This window comes from Vigna radiata, chromosome 8 (genome assembly GCF_000741045.1).
Source record: "Vigna radiata var. radiata cultivar VC1973A chromosome 8, Vradiata_ver6, whole genome shotgun sequence".
Lineage (NCBI taxonomy): Eukaryota > Viridiplantae > Streptophyta > Magnoliopsida > Fabales > Fabaceae > Vigna > Vigna radiata.
This window is the reverse complement of record NC_028358.1, coordinates 23,062,941-23,079,066: the sequence shown is the minus strand read 5'-3', so window position 1 is coordinate 23,079,066 and position 16,126 is coordinate 23,062,941. Positions and strand designations below refer to the sequence as shown.

The following is a 16,126-nucleotide window of genomic DNA, read 5'->3' as shown; positions in this document are numbered from 1 at the left end:
ATATATATATATATATATATATATATATATATATATATTTAAAAAGAAGTTACACGACAAGATACTCGTGAAAAATATGGAGTTTTAATTTCATGTTATAAATTTTGTAATAAAATTCAATAAACGCTTTATTTGACTTATGAAGCTTTTTAAATTCAGTTATAATTAGTAGATGATTTTATTTTAATCTATATTTGGCAATAGTATCATAGTTAAGTTTTTAAATGGTTTCGTAAAATAATAACATTTGGTTGAGTATTATTTTATAAATTTCAAACTAGACATTTTAATTTTGTCTCAATAATGAACAAATGGGACAATAAGATCATTCTTTTAACATAATTGGTCAAGACTAACAGAGCCACAAAATGCGTAAAATAGAGGCAAAAAATGCAGCTAAAAATTTACGAAATAATCAAGTAGCATTGGTCAAATGCACATCTGTACTTTTTCTAAGCTCTTTTAGTACTTCTTTTAGCCTTTGCTGGTAAGCTTTTAACATTTCTTTTTTTCACTTTTTTTTTTTAACTACAAAACAAGATCACCACACACCAAAAACAAAATTAATGTTTCTGATGTGAAAGCTCAAAAAAATAAGAAAAACCAAATAGAAATCCTACTAAAATAAAAAGTTATGAAACTCAAAAAAATAAGGGAAATTTAAACAAAAAGCACATAAATGCTTGTATATGGTATAGTTTTGAAATTGAAGTTAAACATTTTTTTTTTATTTTACAAGCTCAAACTAGGAGAAAATGACGTAAAAAGAATTACACATAACTTTAGACAACATCAATGGATTTCTAAAGCAAAATGCAAAATGACTCAAATATATGGTATAATCAAAGCAAAAGATGAACAAAGACTCAAGAAAATTAAAAACACACGAACAATAGCCAAAACTATCCAAACAAAACTTAAAAAATATTAATGACAACATTCTAACAACTCTAACCTTTGCTTATTATTTTGCTCATAACTTTCTCTATAAAACTCCAAATGAGATGATTCTTTGTTTTGTTGGAAACTAAACTCAATGGGATTTAATTTAACTATAGACAAATATTTGTACCTCTAAGCTAGATGCAGATTAATTTTGAAGATCTTCAACGTTTACTAGTGAATAAGAAAGATTGATTTGAACCATTCCAAGATAGCTACAACAAGATAAAGTTAGGAAAACACAAAGGGAAGTAAAAATAATTTAAGCTTTAATTACCAAATGATAGCAATCATCCTAGCTAGGTTAAGCCAAAACTAAAAGAAAAGTTATGATGATATAATGCGGAAGCTTGGGGGAAAATGAAGATGAGGCTCACAACCTTATTGATATATGATTGATGATGCTCTAAGATATATTAAACCAACCAAAGAGAAAGTTGTCTAGAGGAGACCAATTGGAATGCTCTAGTCTATGTTGACCTAAAATGAGTAGTATGACATAAAAATAACAGCATAACATTATACAAATTCAAAGGTGAAAACAAGAGTTGGAGATACATCTATTTATAGGCTAAGGTTGTCTCCAAATTGTAAAGGCTAGACCTAAAACCCCAAATTTAACTAGCTTGGAGAACAAGGTGAAAAAACCCCTCTATTAAGAAGGAAAAAAATCTTCTCCATTAGGAGAAGATGTGGTAGGAAATTCTCTCCAATATGAACATAACACATGGCCACTCTCACGTAGGTTTGAACAACCCACTCCTTACTCTTGAACATTCCACTTGATCAACACTGGGTCCTGACCTTTGTTGACTTAAGTGGTCTAAAAACCCTACATTACTTACCAAAAATATAAGATCTAAAATAAAACCTACATTACTTTATCCATAATACAAAACTCAAATAAATTCTAAACTACTTGACCCAAAATACAAAACCTAATTTTATTCTTAATCTAGAAACTCCATAATAACCAACATAGAAAATCTAAACCCATCTTTTACAGATGACTTCAACTCTCCTTGAAAGTACTAAGCCATTACTAGAAGGATATACCTAGTAGACATGTATACTAATGTTTTTCAAACACATGGTCAGCCACATACATATGTCCTGTTATTTTTGCATCATTCTAGCAAATACCCAAACCCATTTGCAGATATATATCACCATGTGCGACATGCTAGAGAATGTTCTCAATTTCTATTCATGGCAGAAATCCAATTGTAGAAAGATTACATTTTCATCTTCTAGATAAGTAGTCTGTATGCATCAAAGATGAGGATTATATTGATTATATAATAGAAAAATACTTATCGTCAATTTTTATCTAATTATGTTTACAACAAAAAACAAATCTGTTAGAAACCAAGGGAAAAGGGTAACGCCATTGGAAGGGGGTATATTCCTTTTGTATGGTTATGGAGGAACAAGGAAAACATTTTTACGGAAGACACTATTTCCTGCTATATGATCTCAAGGTACAATTCTTTTCAAACTTGCATCAAATGGTATAGCATCTCTCTTATTATCAGGACGTAGAATAACACATTCCAAATTCAAGATTCCAATCCCCACACTAGAGCACTCAATTTGCAACATCGAAAAAGGAAGTAACCTTGCATATTTATTAAAAAAATCGGCTTACCTAATCATCCGGGCTGAAGCAACAATGGCACACAAATATTGTCTTGAAACATTACATGGAACTTTGAATGACATAATGAAAAGCAACAAAAAGTCTAATTCAGCTTTAATGGAAAACTACAACAATGAAATGTTTTAGCAAACCAGAACAATATTAGCCAGTAGAATTGAAATAGTTGAGGAAATCAAAGAATACATCTTGGCCTCGATTCCCAGTAAGACTACATGCATTACTAATATATTATACTTATACACGGTCAATTTTACTATGAACACAATTTCTTTCATGTAACTCATGTCAACAAAGAGAGTATCTCAGCTCTAATTCAATTGATACATCTAACATCGTGGCAAAGAATGCATACGATGGTATTATTCTAAAATTTCTAAGTTCATTAAGAACATCAGGATAACCAAATCATAGTATTAAACTAAAGATTTGGGCACCCATTATGCTTTTAAGAAATTTGGATCAACCACAGGGATTGTGTTACGGAAGTAGATTAATAGTAACAAAACATACAAATCATGTTATCGGTGCAAAGATTATTACTGGGAGCACAAAAGGAATTGCGATTTATATACCATTATGATCATGTCAGTGTCACAGTCCCCATGAACATTTAAGCTAATTACAAGACAATATTCCTTCACGTTATCTTATGCTATGAAAATAAACAAATTTCAGGAACAATCTTTGGCATCAGTCCGCATGTATTTACCACCAACTTTTAATCATGGTCAACGGTATGTTGGAGTTTCTAAAGTCTAGAGTAAGTCTGAATTAAAAATCTTAATCCATGACAGAAAAAACCTCTAAATTCTACATAAAATGTAGTTTTCAAAGAAGTTTTACAAAAGTATAGAGTAAGTCTGGATTAAAAATCTTAATCCATGGCAGAAAAAAACCTCTAAATTCTACATACAATTTCGTTTTCAAAGAAGTTTTACAAAAGTCTAGAGTAAGTCTGGATTAAAAATCTTAATCCATGACAGAAAAAAACCTCTAAATTCTACACACAATGTAGTTTTCAAAGAAGTTTTACAAAATGTATATAGGTTTTATGCATCTAAACACATTTGTCTTCATTTTAGGAATTATTTTTATGTCATAACCCTTGTTGATGTATTTAAATAAGTACTTGATTGAAGTATTGCGGTTAAACCATTCGACATTTTTGAGTTTGGTAATTTACTCATTTCGGTATTGTAAGGGACAATAAAAAAAATTATATAATGGAATATCAATCTTCGGAACTGTTGAAGTAGTTTGGAAATTTTTTTGGATAAAACTGGGAGCACAATCCTTTTTTCATCCAAGGAGATTATTTGTTTCTTAATCCACATCGTCCGTGAAACATGTTCCTTTTCACAATGATACAACTGTGGTGGTTTTCTTCTTTGAAAAGAGTGAATCATACTATTTAACAAAGGAAAAAAATACAAAATAGAAAGAAACTATGAAAAGATCAAACCTAGTCACTTGGTACCAACAAGGAGTTCCCTAAAATGTACATGAACATGTGTTCTTCTGTTCATCATGAAGTAAACAGCAAAGGGAAGAACCACATCCTAAATGGAAATATTAAGACAAATAGAAAGGAGACTTACACCAACATCAATTGGTCCGAGTTGGTAGTTTATAGAAGTAATTGTCAGGTGACTAAGCTAGTTTTCTTTATTTAATAGGATAAAAGAGCTGGTCATGTCACCTATATAGTTGTCTCACAATAAAAAGCATTTGAAGTGATATAAGCCACTACATGTTCAAAGCACCACTTCTCGAAATGAACAACAAAGCGAGTAGATAAATGATTTTGAGGTTTTTTGTATAACTTGGTTTGGAAGTTAAATCACAAATTCTAAGACTTCTCAAACGTGATTTTCTTAAAGGAGAATTGTCTTTGAGAATAGACGTGATGCTGAAAGCAAACAAATTCATGCATGTAGGACTTCCTGGATCTCTAATCTTTTGAGACTCTAATGATTAAACCAGTTGGAGCCTGGTCAGTTCTGAGATGACCTGAACCAATCAAATCACGAAGATGAAATCTCACATCAAGTGGAGACGTTCGAAGACGCTTCTTTTCCAAAGAGGACAACATCATCTCCTTATATCTACGACGGCTGAGAAGAGAAATAATTTCCTTTCTTCCCTGAACAACAAAGTAAAAACAATTCCATTCTTATCTCTAAAACTGTTTACTAATGATCAAAATATATGTAAATATTATTAAACTCTCAAGAATCGTTTGGTGGTTAGGAAAAGATTGGATACAAAAGTAGCATAAGAGCATTATATGACAAAAGCTAGATAAATGTTAATTTTATCTGATGCTTGATGCGCATCATCATTAAAGCCAAATAATAATAATAATAAGTTATATTAGTGACGGCGGTGATAATTTTGAAAACAAGAATGGCAATGATAAGAATAATAATAACAAGATGATAATAAATAATGGTGGCAGCAGCGAGGATAAGGAGAGTGATAATAGTAACAATAATGACAATGATAATAATGAAATGATTGTGGTAGTGACAATAATAGTAGCAGTAAAGCTGATGATTGTTGTAAAAATGATGGTAGTAATGACTATAATAAAAACATAAGTGGTGGCATTAATAAAGGTTGCATATTATGAAGATGGTATTAATGGTAAAGCCACGTTAATGATGGTTGCTATGATTAAGATAGTGATAATTGTAGAGGCCATGATGACAACAACCCTGGTGGGAGTGATGGTGGCAAGTGATGTTGCCAACAGAAACAAACAGTGGTGAGTTGACACAAAATAATGACAAGCGATGATGATGATAATGTTTGTAATGGATCTAGGGAGGTGAGAGAGCACGAGGGAGGTCAACTATTGTATCTTGTTGTTTTCTAACCTAGCTCCGCCCTCATAATAAGAAATATAAGATAGAACTGATATATTCAACTATACACTGGATATACTTCTTTATTGAACACAGACTATTTTCCTGTGACGGAAAATTAGCCAAGAACACAATTGTATGTTTACAGGAGATACCAATGTGGTAATTCTGAGAGACCTTTCTCTCAGCCCTTCCCAACAATTTTCAAAAACAAAATCGACAAAACACTCCTAAGCACCCAACAGACTTATATATGTCTGTTCCAGTTATAACCTCTAACTGTTTCAATCTCTTTTTTCTGCTGATGAGAATATTTGTAAGGTCCGAGATTAGGGATTGAGGCTCCTTGTTGTAAGTGAACGGCATGATCATGGCTGCAGCTAGGAGGTATCCCACTGGGTCTTGGAAAACTGCATCATTCAAATCCAAACATTTGAGCAATTCAGCAGGAATATCTGGAATGTTGTGGACCTCTTTTCTTCTCCCCATTTGAGCAGGTAACAAGAACCTTCATTCCTCCATTCCTGCAACACCTATTTGAATGAAGTTAGTGATTTGGATAAGGTTGGATCTCCTGTTATAATATGTTCTCTATCACCTTTCCCAATAGTTAACCTCAACTGGCCAAAATCCTCCTTGACCTCCCCGAAACTTGCCAGCCAATCAAGCCCTAACACAATGTCAGCTCCACTCAAATCAAAGACAAAATTTGCTGCTAAATCTGTAAACCCTGCAGATCCAAGAGAATTCCATGACATTTCTCTTGGCAACGAACCTTATGTCCATCACCAACCTCTTCTACAAAAGAAGGTGTGTCTTCACGTTTCAGTCCACACCGAGAAATAAGGTTGGATGAAATAAAGTTGAGATGCCGCGCAATCCAATAAGACCACCACATTTTCAGACTCAATACTACACAAAAGCTTCTAAGATTTCTTTGTTGTCAACCCAGCCATTGTGCACAAAGACAATTGCAAGACTTGTTCACTACCATCCCCATTCTCTTTCACTGCCCTCTACATTGTCTTGAAAATCTCCAAAATTAGTGATCTCTTCCTCGGTAAACATGTGCAGCTATTTGTTTCTGCAAATATGGTTAGGGCCATATTTTTCATCACACCTAAAACAAAGGGCTTTCTTGATCTTATACTGCAATTTTGTATCAGATAATTTTCTAAAAGAAGCCCCGCTGACCTCTTGAAGTACTCCCTGAAGAACTGGCTGTCTCCACATTTTTTCCTTTGCCTTCATTGAAACTAGCCGAACCCCCTATCTCTCTGGAAAAAACTTTGGTGACTGCATAAGGCTTGTAACAGTAGCAGACCCTCCTCTAGAATTAACACGAATCTTTTCTTCCACCATATGGGCTTTAAGCATCAGTTCAGCCAATGTACTAGGTTCATATAATTTGACTTCTGCCTTAATTTCCTCCTTCAATCCATTCAAAAAGATTGACACCAAGTATTCTTGCTCAATCCCCTCCAAAAATCCCACATATTGCTCAAATTGTTCAATATACTCCTCTACTGTGCCACTTTGGGTTAATCCAATCAAGATTTCAAAAGGATTCTTCAACATGGTTGGTTGGAACCTTCGTACCACTGCCACCTTAAACGCCGCCCAAGAGGGATTCTGATTGCATGCCTCCCACCATTGAAACCAGTTCAGTGCTTTCCCCTCCAAAGCCACCATCACAACTTGCATTTTTTTGTCTTCAGAAACTTCCTTCAATCTGAAATAGAGTTCCAGTTTATTTGTCCACCCATAGGCTTCATCACCTGCAAAAACTGGAATATCCAGCTTTCTCCAAAGCGACTGATCAATATCATCCTTATTTCATTTCTTTTGTATGATTATTCCCTGTGGAAGATTCACCCCCGTTCTTTTCTCCACAGAACAGCTTTTCCACCACTATCGTTAAGCTACACAGCAAGTCCTCCAAACGTTGGAAGCAATCATGATGTTCATTCTCAGCACTATCGCCCACCATTTCTTGGATCATCTTTTCCAACCCATCCAATCTTGTTTCCGTTCTTGTATTCACCATACCCTGGTTTCACCCCTCCACAGTACCAAGATTCCAGCTCTAGATACCAGCAGTTTGATAGAACTAATTTATGCAACTATACACTGGATATACTTCTTTATTGAACACATACTACTTTCCTATCAATGTGACGGAAAATTAGCCAAGAACACAGTTGTATGTTTACAGGAGATACCAATGTGGTATTCTGAGAGGCATTTCTCTCAGCCCTTCCCAACAATTTTCCAAAACAGAATCGAAAACACTCCAAAGGCCCCAACAGACTTATATATGTTTGTTACAGTTATAACCTCTAACTGTTTTAATTGTCTGTTTTCCTTCTTCTTTTGTATACAATACCAAATCTATCAATATATTACACTGATTAAGATATAATAGACAACAAAAAAGAACACCATGGTATACCAAACCTTTGATCACAACTAGATAGGATGATTATTCTATCATATACCAGCAATATGAACTATCAACGTTTTAGACATCTCTCGTTTTATTAAAGATGAAATATTTGCAGTTCCAAAGGACTAGAACCCAAAGAAAAGACCCAACCCACACAAAATTATCCCTCAACTCGACATCAGTTGTTTTCTTAAAGATGAAATATTTGCAGTTCCAGAGGACTACCCAAATCACACCCCAAGACAAAGAAATTACTCAATCCACACAAAATTATCCCTCAACTGCTCTAGAATAAACATATGATGCAATAAACTCCAAAGATGCACCTGGCCAAGCCTAAAACAGTGCTTAACAGCTCGAGTTCAACCTAATGGATCATTTACTTGATAACTTTTCAAACGTATGTCGTATAAAAATTTGAGTTTAGTGGGAAGGGCAGTCAATTTAGGGGGAGGCCAGATAGGTCCTCTCGAGACATGGTGAGGTTTAGCTAGCAATGTTACGACGTGTCTAATACAAATATGTCTTCCAGTTAAGAGTGATCGTAAACCAAGCACATGATATGCGCAAAAAATCACATTATACATCCACTGCACTTAACAGTTGATGAAAAGTTACACAAATCCGTTTAACTTGCTATTTGGTATACGTTATAACTTGCCAAGCCAAATGCAAGCCTTCACCCCAGAACCCAGCCCTCAAATTCCAGGTAGCAGATTAACCTCAAATAGTAGTAATACCCCAGTTGAAATACCCATATTATGCACTAAGTCAAACATGAACATACATCATGCAAAAGTTTCAAGCAGCTAGTGATTGCACATGGAAATGATTAAATGCATATACCTGAACAATACCCTTGAGATGAGAGCCAATGTTTGGAATTGAAAACCAATACATGTTTGGATCAATAAGTTGCCTAGTCTGAAAAGTGTGCATCAGAATTATTATGCATAAATATTCAACCAAAAAATTGTATATTAAGTAACATTTGGAAGAAGTTTCACAGAGGTTATCTTATTGTGTAAGCACACAAGATGAAAATGGTAAGTATTTGGTTATGCATATAAATATTATAGAAAAGTATATTTGTTGAATCTATTGTGTGTCTAATGCAGACCACACTACCTTTGTCTTCGTACAATAATCCTTATCCTGGACCATTTTTTATGTATTGAAGAATACTTGACACAGCATCCCAATGGCTATCACAAGGTGTTAGGTTTCTGGGAAAAGAAACCTCTAAAACACTCTCACACACTCAACGCAAGAAATAGCACAGAAAGAATACGGGTCTGTATTGCTCAAAGAATCACTATACAAGTATATTGTTCTATGAGAGCTTAACCTCCCTCTATAGGCTAAAGACCTACTTTACAAAGAATTCACTCAATGCCCTATACAGAGTTACAGGAGTTCTATTTATAGCAACTCTGACCGGCTCACCCATTTACAACATAAACCCCACTCCCTTAACCGTTCAGTCCTTCACCCCCACTCGCGTCCCCTTGTCTTATATCCTATCATCACACACCGTTGCAAAACAACCTTGTCCTCAAGGTTGGAACAATGAAGTTTGAGTCCATGGCATTGTGATATGGTCTTATCATAGGAAGGGAACCCGCTAGCTACTACTTGCATCTTCATGTCTAAAGGCTTGAGTGGTGGTTGAACTGAGAGACAGAATTTATGGGACCATTTTCGTGTCTTCATTATTTCCTTAAAGGTGTGGAGCTTCTTATCCTTCCCCTGTCTTCTACCATTCCGCTAAAACAATTCCAATCATTGGAAGTATTTCTTGAATCTGTATCCATGACTTTCCTCTTCTTTAGCAAGTCCTTCCACCTAGACAAATTCTTGATTATCCAAATGAACTTTCCCATATGCCCATCATACATTTGATACCCCTTCTCCCTTCTTCCAGCAATCACACGAACACTCATAGAGAAACTGTTGAATTCCTTGCTCGCATACCATGAGGCGTTAAAAACCCTTGGCAGAGTTGCTACAAGATCTTCCCAAGAAAAATTCTTGGACTTTTGTTGCTCGGACTTGAACCCCTGTTTTGTCTTGTCTTCCAAATTCAGGTTCTTTGAAGGTTGGTTTTTGTTTGAATTTTCTCCTTTATGGGTTGCTTTGCTTTCTTGATGTCCTGAAGAAGTTCCTCTCTTGCTCTATGAATAGTCTCAGCTGGATTGCTCTTTGACACCACTGTTTTAACCCCAAACCTTATCATCAAAGCTTCTTTCAAACCATCCCAAGAAAGGTTATTGGCTTTAGCCTTCCAAAACCGTACCTGATACCCAGCACTTCCCTCCATGCTAATGCATGCCAAGCGCACCTTTTCTTCCTCAATCACCCCCTGGATCTCAAAGAAATTCTCGGCCCGAATTATCCAATTCAGCAGATCAAGCCCTTCAAAAATGGGTAAATCTGCTCTCTTCCTCCGGCTGGATTGCACTTCACGGCATTCACCCTCTCTCTCGCTTCCCCCTTCCTCTCACTGATTCCTCCTATTCCTGTTGACAGACCCCTGGCTCCCATCCGAATTTCCATCTAGTTGTCGGGCTAGCCCTCCCACAATCCTTGTCAGTTCTTGTAGATCTTTGCGTATCGCCTTCCATCCATCCATGGCAAACTCCATGTTCTCCAGTTTCCCTTCGACTACATTCGTTCTTCCCTCCATGGCGTCTAACTTGCCCAATTGGGATCCTGTAGCGCTTCCTTGATGATCCGCAGGTCAGACCAATTGTTAGGTTTATGGCAAAAGAAACCTCTAAAACACTCTCACGCCCTCAACGCAAGAAACAAAACAAAAAGAATATGGGTTTGTGATAACGGTTGAAAATACCGTTATCTGTGATGTAATTTTGATACTAAATGCACCCTTTTATGCTTAGAACTTGCTTGAAATCATGATTTTCTGTTAAGTTGTGTGAATAAGAGAGTTGAGGTTGAGTTTGATGAAATAATGACTAAATTCCCTTATTTTGGCAGGAATGAGATAATATGGAAAGCAAAGGTGGAGTGTCAAGGAGACGGAGCTCAGAAAGGCCTGGAAAAGCACCAGAAAGGAGAAAAGCACCAGAAAGATGCAATCAGGTTGCTTTGATGAAATCTTCAAGAAACTAGGATTAAAATTCCTGTGACTGAAGTATTGCAGCAAATTCTTGAATATGTTAAGTTTTTGAAGAAACTCCTCAAAAGAAGGAAATATCTAAAGGAGGAAACTATTGAAGTATAGGGTGAGTGCAGTGTGATCTTGCAGAAGGCACTTCCTCCTAAAGTTAAAGATCCAGGAAGTTTCATTATTCCTTGCACTAATGGGAGCCACAAAATAGGGAAAGCCCTAATTGATTTAAGGTTCGGTATCAATTTGATGCCCTTAACTGTTCTTGAAAATATTGGTGGTCTTGAAGTCAAGCCGGTAAGGATGACTCTTTTTATGGCAGATGGATCTACCAAAAGGCCCTATGGTGTGGTGGAAGATGTGATGGTTCAAACTGACAATCTTAGATTCTTGGTGGACTTTGTGGTGATGGAGATGGGGAAGATTTGGAGATCCCTATTATTCTTGGAAGGCCATTCATGAAGACGGCCAAGGTGATCATCAATGTTGATGATGGAACAATAGCACTTAAAGACCAAGAAGGGGATGTGATTTTCAATGTCTTCAATGCTGAGCAACAGGTTCGAGTGAAGAAGATTAGTCTCAAAGCTGCATGTAAAGATGCACCAGGGATTAGTACAAAAGCTGCAAAGCCAAGTAAGAAAGGTAAAAAGTGTTTTCTGTCACAGGTAAAGGAAGAAGAAAAAGACAGCAAAGGAAAAGGTGCTCATCAAGACTCCTTGGAGAAGCATGAAGAACTTAGACCAGGCTTACCTGTGAAATTCAACAAAAAGCTTTGGGTTGTGAAAGAATCTCTATTTGTTGTTGGGGGATGATGTAATCTTGTGAACTCTCATGTATTTGAATTGATTCTTAATAATATGTTTTTTCATTAATTGTTAGAGTAATTCATTTGTTTCAACGCTTGCTGTATTTAACTCATTCATTAGCATGATTTATGAATTACATGAGTGTGGGGAGGTTCCTTACAATTCAGGTTCTTGTTGAATTACTCCCAAGAGTAATATTTCTCAGGGATGAGGGTGTGAGTCTTGGTCGTCTTAAAGCTCTTGATCTTCACACTTAATTACTAGGAATGCTAGGAAATGCATGAACTAGTGATTAAGGACAGACTTATTTCGCCGAGGGATCGGGTTTAAGTGATTTAGTGAATGACGTTAACATCAATGCATAAAGAAGAATTCTTACGTACATAAAAGGAAACTTGGTGAGTCACAATTTGAGTTTTAAATCGTGTGGTATTGAAGCAATGGACGTTGAGGAGACGCAATTATATTGCAAAATTGACGTCTAATACATGGAACTGTAGAAGGGAGTAGTCTTGAAAATGGTGACATCAATAGAAACTATATAGTTTTGAAGTTGAGGACAAAAACAATGATATTGCTTTTGAAGACGTGAGCAACCAAGGAAAATACACTTGAGAGATTTTGCACAAAGATTATCTTTACCTGGAGTAAGGTCATGGACAAAGCATGTGCAACCAAAGACACAAAGAGGAATGTAGTAAAGATCTTGTGTTGGATATAAGAGAAAGTGAGGAACCTGATTATTAAGGACGAAGGAAGGCATGTAGTTGATCAAATAACATACTACCAAAATGGCATCTCCCATAATTGAAGAGGAACATATGACGAAGAAGGGTACGACAACTTCAACCAAGTGATGATATTTTCTCTCAGCAACACCATTATGTCGTGGTGTGTGACAGCAAGATGTTTGATAAAGGATTCCTTGTGAACTCGGAAAAGATTGTAAATGGGAAGACATATTCACAAGCATTGTCAATTCGTAAAATTTTAATAAAGGTGCCAAATTGATCTTGAATTTCAATTGAGAAACCTTAGAATATAGAAAATACATCAAAACAATTTTTCATTAAGAATAACCAAGTACATTAAGAGAAATCGCCAATGAAAGTATCGAAGTAATAAAAACCCAAAGTTGAACGAACATTACTACAATCCCAAATATCGAAATGAACCAAGGCAAAAAGTGATGAAACACTTTTATTAACTCAAGTACCTATGACGAGTGTGTTTTCCTAACAAACATGACTTGCATTGAAAAGACAAGCTATGGGAAAAACTTGGAAGCATTAAAGGCATTTTGGGACCTGAGGATTGATGCTCAAAAGCTTGAGACACAGTGGAGATACAAGCAACCAATTATGACAGATAGTATAATTCTCGAGACTCGTGTCCTGCTCCAATTGTCTGTTTGGTATGCCGATCTTAAACATTAACAAAGTTATTAGAAAAAAAGAATAGAGTAATTTTAGGTGCGAGTAAGCATGCTTATGAAGATTAAATTAAAAGGAAACCTAGGATGTTAGGAAACCAAAATTGGGTAGATAAGGAAGAGTAATCTTTTTTATTGGAAAAACCATATAGACTGAAAAGAACACAAAAATAGGAGAACACTTTCTCCTCCAAGGGTTTCCCCTTCATAGAGCCAAAGCTCAATCTACAAAAAATGCCAAAAGTCCCCCATTCCAGGACCCTTTAACTATATAAAGGAAACCAACCTCACTTACTCTAACAACCTAACTAACACTATTTCTTAATTTGTCTCCTATCATACTCACATTATATCCTAACATTACACCTCGCTGCAAAATAACCTTGTCTTCAAGGTTGGTACAATGAAGCTTGATCTAATGGCTCATCTTCATCAATGTCTTGTCATCATAAAAGATCCCACTGGCTATTGCCTACAATTTCAAATCTAGAAACTTCGGTGGTGGTTGATAAGTGTCGTTTTTGTATATCAGATTTTGTTGCATCCCCTCCTATGAAATATAGTGGAAAAGATTAGGAGAAATCTCCCTTATGTGTTTAGCATACAATAGGGTAGTTTATTTATAGTGTAAGATAAGGGTTAAACCCTAAATACAGAATGGGCTGAGCCCAATTAACATAAACACACAACTTAACATCTAACACTCTCCCTCAAGTTGGAACATATAATCCAAGCTAGTTACAAAGATAGTCAATTATAGGTCCTCATAAGGACTTGGTGAATATGTCTGCCAACTGGTTGCTTGAGTTAACAAACTTAGTCTTGATATCTACGGACATGGTTATCGAACTCGCGAGTTAACTCATTAACTCGGTCGAGTTTACGAGTTCACTCGGTGCTTTCGAGTTAACTCGTGAGCAAACTCGTTTTTGAGGTGGGATCGGTAGAATCGGTGTTGGGCTCGTTAAACTCGCCTGAAATCGCGAGTTAAGTTTCGATTTTGCGAGTTTGAGAAGAAAATTTTTTAGGTTTTTCGAGCTTTCGTTAAACTAATTCACTCACTGCATTCGTTCTCACTGTTCATCTCCTTGTTCGATCTCATCGTTCGATCTTGCCTCTGTCATGCCATCGTTCATCAGGTTCGTCCTCTGTCGCGTCGACGATCTCACCCTCCGTCACGCCTTCCTTGTTGTCGTTCGATCTTGCCTTCGTTCGTGTCGTTTGTGCCGTCGTCGTCGATCTCGCCGTCGATCTGGTGGTCGTCGCCATCGATCTACCTTCGATCTCGTCTTCAAGCTTTGTTTACTCGTGCTTGCCGTGTATTCGCCGCCACCGCTACTCTGCGTGTGGATTGAAGTTTTCTTTGACGTTACCAAAAAAACCCTAAATGGCGCTGTTTGTGCTTTTATTAAAGAAATTAAATGGTTATGGTTTTATTAAAGAAATGAAATTCACTTTACTGTTTGCTTTTCTGTCTTTTTCGCCAGTGAATATTTAATAATAAAAATAAAGTTGAGTGCTCTTCTGTCAATTATTGACCTCCCATGCTGAACTTTTGGGTCAACTTGTTCTTTTATGTATATATTCAAATAAAATTATGATAAAAAATAATAATATTAAAGAAAAGTATTTAAATATATATAATATGATAAACTAATAATTATAAAATATTATAAAAAATAAAAATATTATTTATAATATTGTAAATCTTAAATCTTTATATCATTTATAAATATTTTAAAATATTTTTATATAAAGTACACTCTTACGAGTTTACGATTCGAGTTTACGATCCGAGTTTATGAAGTTCTCACGAGTTTACGTAAACTCTCGAGTTTAACAACCTTGTCTACGGATATGATTTTCTCTAATAAAATGACAATCAACTTCAATGTGTTTGGTTCTCTCATGGAAGACAAGGTTAGAACTAATATGAAGAGTACCTTGATTATTACATATAAGTGTCATGTGAGTGACATCTCCAAATTTCAATTCACTAGGTAATTATTTAAGTCACACAAGCTCGCAAGTAGTAGATGCCATAGCTCTATATTCTGCTTCTGCACCGGATCTAGCCACAACACTTTGCTTCTTACTTTTCCAAGATATCACGTTGCCACAATAGAGACACAATATGTAGAAGTAGACCTCCTATCAGAAGGGGAACCAGCCCAATCAGCATCTAAATAGCAAACGATTTTTGTATTGTATTTAGGATCATATAGCAAACATTTTCCAGGTGATCCTTTAATATACTTCAGTATGCGAACAACTGCATCCCAATGGTCTTCACATGGGGAGTTTAGAAATTTACTCACCACACTAACTGCGAAGGAAATGTCAAGATGCGTAACAGTAAGATAGTTTACTTTACCAACTAATCTTTTGTACCGTTCAGGATCTAAGAAAGGCTCCCCCTAATTTTGTAGGAGTTTGATGTTAGGATCCATAGGTGTCTCAATAGATTTACAATTCATTAACCCTGTTTCCTCCAAGATGTCTAACGCATACTTCCTCTGAGATATGACAATACTAGTATTGGATTGTGCTACTTCAATACCCAAAAAGTACCGGAGTTTGCCAAGATCTTTGGTTTGAAAATGGTGACAAAGGTGTTGTTTCATATGAGAAATGCCAAGATAGTCATTTCCTATGAGAACAATGTCATCGACATACACTATTAAGTAGATACATCTAGTACTTGAGTGACAATAGAACACTGAAAGATTCGCTTCACTGGGAGACTATAAAAGTTTGGAGAGTTAACTGAGAAGTAAAAATATTATTACTGTGCTGTAATTCTATTACACATAGTGCCCTATTTAAGGGACTATGGACCA

General features: G+C 35.8%; 1 protein-coding gene across 13 annotated transcripts in view; it reads right to left on the bottom strand.

Annotated features, from left to right (window-relative positions):
- Positions 1-4,241: 4,241 nt before the first annotated feature.
- LOC106771915 (serine/threonine-protein kinase 19) overlaps positions 4,242-16,126 on the bottom strand; it is a 29,908-nt gene continuing 18,023 nt past the window's right edge. For 9 of the 13 annotated variants that reach the window (XM_022785555.1, XM_022785560.1, XM_022785557.1 and 6 more), the window contains 2 exons: positions 8,762-8,839; positions 4,242-4,745 (listed from right to left, as the gene is read on the bottom strand). In XM_022785555.1, the coding sequence (XP_022641276.1) occupies positions 4,554-4,745; positions 8,762-8,839 (270 nt within the window). In that variant the 3' untranslated portion in view covers positions 4,242-4,553. The remainder of the gene's footprint in view (positions 4,746-8,761; positions 8,840-16,126) is intronic. The other 4 variants (XM_022785554.1, XM_022785558.1, XM_022785561.1 and 1 more) reach the window with 1 other exon arrangement.